The sequence below is a fragment of the Elephantulus edwardii genome, unplaced genomic scaffold (genome assembly GCF_000299155.1).
Source record: "Elephantulus edwardii isolate Elephantulus edwardi_28Jun2011 unplaced genomic scaffold, EleEdw1.0 scaffold00042, whole genome shotgun sequence".
Lineage (NCBI taxonomy): Eukaryota > Metazoa > Chordata > Mammalia > Macroscelidea > Macroscelididae > Elephantulus > Elephantulus edwardii.
Genome location: NW_006399792.1, coordinates 547,511 through 551,872, shown reverse-complemented (window position 1 = coordinate 551,872; position 4,362 = coordinate 547,511). Strand labels below are relative to the sequence as shown.

Below are 4,362 nucleotides of genomic sequence, written 5' to 3'. Positions count from 1 at the left end.
TAAAGCAATGGGTATCTTAACCCAAGTTCTATCTCAAATTGCTTGAAGAAGTCACAGCTTTCTTTTCTAGGCTCCAGATTCCTTCTTAAAAAAAAAACAAAAACAAAAACAAAAAAACACACCCAGCACAACAACAATAACAAATTCCCCCTAAATAATCCTCTTGTTCTTATAAACAATTTTGTGATTATTTCATAATTTTCTTTTGTTTCATGTTAAAATGCTTCAACATGTTGGCAGAGCTTGAGAAGTTAAAATGGGGTGTCTGGATCTATTTTGTCTGAAAATACTTCTGTCTCTCTTATCCTACTTAATAGATGCTTAATCTCATCTTTGTCACATTAGCTTATTCACTCATCTCAATTTAGAGGGGAACATTAATGTGTTTGCACATATATTTATGTGGTGCTGATGTTACGATCTAAGCAATATATTTTAATTATTGCTTGGTATGTATACATATGCATATTTTTTTTGTTTCTTTTAGGCCAACAGTGACTCATCTGAAGAAGATGGAGACGGTAACAGTTCAGACGAGGAAGAGGAAGAAGAGGTAAGAAATGTCTGCAGTCTTTTTGATGACAAATCAGGCAGCACAAAAAACAAAGAAGAAATGAGTCCCCTGTAGTCAGGACTCAGCAAATAGCCGTGGTCAGTTTACCAACAGCCCACAGTCTTCTATTTTGAACAAGGAGTGTTATTTCAATAAGAATGAATCAAAATGTCTTGTTTCAGATACTTGAAGCCTAGGGTTCAAGTTACTTGTACAAACAAGCAAAAAGATTTCTGTTTTCAATGTGGCGGGAAAGAACAAACTCTGAAAAATGGTAATAAAAGGTATTTTTAATGTTTAAGTGGATAGAACATTATTATAATTGTTGTTGTTGTTGTTAAGTGCCAGGGAGTCATAGACAACTCATAGTGACCCTATGAATGAAAGAACTGAACCCTTGTATAACTTTCATGGTTTCTCCACATTGATAGTTTACTGAGGCAAGCCATTTTGGAAGTGGATGCCACTCCTGCTTCCAAGCTTGTTTTAATCAGTGACTCCACCAAACACAGTCCACCATGGGTAACCATTATCACATTTGACACATTAGCGTCACAGTGTTTAACATCACAGTAACTTCAAGTTACCTCTGTACAGCAAATGGACAGACCAGTGCTATCCAACTAGAATAATGTTTTACAAAAACCAATTAAAACCAGACCTGAGGGCTGCAGATTAAAATCACTCACCTTTGGCTTGGTAGTATAACTTTCTATCCGCTAAGCCAACAGAGCTCTCTCTTTGCTATTGTTATTATGTGCCATCAAGTCGCCTGCCACCCATAGAGACCCTATGTACAGCAGCTCTGAAGCCAGCCCTGTCCTGAGCCAGTCTCACTGACTCTTATACATCAACCCCCATTGTCCAGTTACTATTATCAATATGTCTCATCCAGGGTCTTCCTCTCCTGCACTGTCCCTCCACCCTTCCAAGCATGATGACCTTCTTCAAGAACCAGTTCTTACTTGCCATAGAAACACACTAATTAGCAAGTTAATTTTTCTGAATCATCAATTGTAGCTATCCACTTGTTTGGGAATTTAAGTGTTTTAAATGCTACTTATGAATAGCTATTGATAGCCAAAAAACGATCATTGATAAATATTTAATATCTTGAAAACAAAATGGAGTAGGAGATTTAGTGTTAGGTAAAGGAATTTGAAGTCATAAATTATTAGATTGTTACTTTGTTTTATCTTTTTGTTTTTTGGGGGTTTCTTTAGCCACAAAATTCACATTTCCAGTACCATGATTTATTCAAAGCACTTGTATGAAGGCCTTACTAGAACAGCAAATCAGTACTAGAACAAACACCACTTACTAAATCCTACCAAATTTTTCTTGGATTTTCACATAGCAATCCTACATAAAAACTAAGCTAGAATAATCTTTTTAACAACAGTTATTTGATGTACTGTGATTATAATATTGTTTGCCAAGTTTATTTTCCAATTAGAGTGTTTATTTTCTTGCCAGTGTGCTCCAGTAGTTGTGTGTGGTACTTGGAAATGGAGCCAGATTAGGACTCATTTTGGATATTACACAAAATGTGCACATCAAAATTTTTTTCAACAATTTATGAACACTTGTAGTCCTGCAATAATTTATCCCCTGAGAAGAATGTTGAATAACCACGGACAGCCAGGAGAACAGATTCATTCTAGAGAGGGTGAGATCAGGCTGCTCCTGGAAGGCAAGGATACTGAAGCTTTGTCTGACCTACATGTGGCAAGGCAGGACCAGTCTTTGGAGAGGGACGTCATGCTTGGGAGGGTGGAGGGACAGTGCAGGAGAGGAAGACCGTCAATGAGATGGATTGATTCGGTGACTGGGGTAATGGTAGTAGGTATGTCAGAGACAATAATATTGATGCAGCATAGAGCAGGGTTTAGAGCTGTTGTACATAGGGTCACTATGAGTCTCAGGTGACTTGGCAGCACATAACAATATACTTCAGAAGACTGACAATCCTAGGCTACATTCACAGGGAAGGAGTTATGGTATGTATCTTCTCACAGTGTGTACCAAAGTGTCTTATGGGAATTGGTACATGTAGTACCTAATAAATATTTGGCAGCTTGTTTTTGACACTTTAGAGGAATAAAAAATCCACTTATCATTCCTTAAAAGAGTTAACAGATATTCAATGAATACAACTGAATCTCCCATCTAAAGAAATTCTGAAATTTTTTGCTTCCTCCATGTTTTTCCTGAAATTCCATTTGAATTTAAGGCTGAGTATAGAGTCTCTAGTATTCAGCTCCACATGAGCAAATAAAATATGCTTGGGTGTATTTCCTATTTGATTGTACATTTTGCTGACTCATAAATGAGCCCCACTTGCGAATTTTTATTGAAATAAGAAATATATATAAAACAATTGTCTTAAGTATACAGCTTATTGAACTTTCAGAAACTGGACAGGTGTAACCACACCTACATTAGAAGGCAGCATTTGTCTTGTGTTCCATTCTGTTGATTAACCAACTCCAAATAGGGGAACTACTATTTTCATCTTGGACACTGCTACTTTTTCCTGTTTCTGTATATTATATAGATGGAATCATACAGCAGGTACTTTTTTATAAGCAACTTCTGCTTTCAACTCAGAAATCCATCCATATTGTTCTGTGGCAATAGATGGGTCATTGTCATCAGTATTTTGTGAATCTACTAAAATTATAATAATAATTAATTATAATTATTTTAATGACAATTTTGTTAATTTCCAATATTAAGTTATTACAGATAATGGTGCTATGAACATTCTAGTATTCTAGTACACATATGTCTTCAATTCTGTAGGTTATTTTACCTAGAAATTAATTTTTAGACCAAAATACAAGCATAGGTTCAACCTTAGTAGATTCAGTCGAATGCTTTTCAATGTTGTTGTTCCGGTGTAAATTTCCATCATTAGTAGATGAAAGTTTCAGTGAATCCATGTTCTCACAAATACATGCTTCCTTCAGTCATTTTAGGATTTTGAGTGGATTGATAGGGAGTTTACTGGGAAACTTAAAAGTTTAAGCACTTGCAAAGCCCATGTAATTGGTGGTTCAAAGCCAATCAAGAGTTGCCTCACAAGAAAATCTGACCATTTACTTTTAAAGGCACCATAAAGAAACCTATTACCATTGAGCCAATGTCAGTCTGGAGACTAAGGTGTGCCTAATTTAAGCCATGGTCTTCAGAATCCTTGCTATGCATCAGAGAGCCAGACAATGACCAAAGATGACAGAAGAAGAATTGGTGCGTTTGAGTGTGATTCTGGAAAAGAGTCTTGAACATGGCTTGCTAAGAGAACAAAGATTTATCCTGGAGAGAGTGAAACTAGGCTGCTCCTTGGAGGAAAGGATTTTGAAGCTCCATCTCACATACTTTAGGCATGTGGCCAGGAAGGACCAATCCCAGGAGAAGAACATCATCCTTGAGGAGTGGAGAGATAGTGCTAGAGAGGAAGACCCCAGATGAGATGTATTGACATAGTAACTGTGTTGGCAGGGGTAGGAGTCAGTAAGACTGGCTCAGGATAGGGCAGAGTTCAGAGCTATTGTGCATAGGGTCACTATAAGTTGCAGGAGACTCGATGGCACATAACAACAAATACATAGCAAGGCAATACTAATCACGTTTGTGGAAATAATTATACTTGTATTTTTTAAATTACAAAACTGTTGTTATTAGGTGCCATGGGTTGAATATGACCTGTAGTGGATTATTTGCGTCTTCTCTCTCTTTTCTTTTGTGAGTTTTGCTAGTGGAGTATCGATTTTGTTGACCTTTTCAAAGAACCAACTCCTAGTTTT

At 36.8% G+C, this 4,362-nt stretch overlaps 1 protein-coding gene across 1 annotated transcript in view; it reads left to right on the top strand.

Moving 5' to 3' along the window:
- IBSP (integrin-binding sialoprotein) overlaps positions 1–4,362 on the top strand; it is a 17,769-nt gene that overhangs the window by 5,633 nt on the left and 7,774 nt on the right. Inside the window, exon 4 of the mRNA XM_006885239.1 lies at positions 488–562. Coding sequence (XP_006885301.1) covers positions 488–562 — 75 coding nt within the window. The remainder of the gene's footprint in view (positions 1–487; positions 563–4,362) is intronic.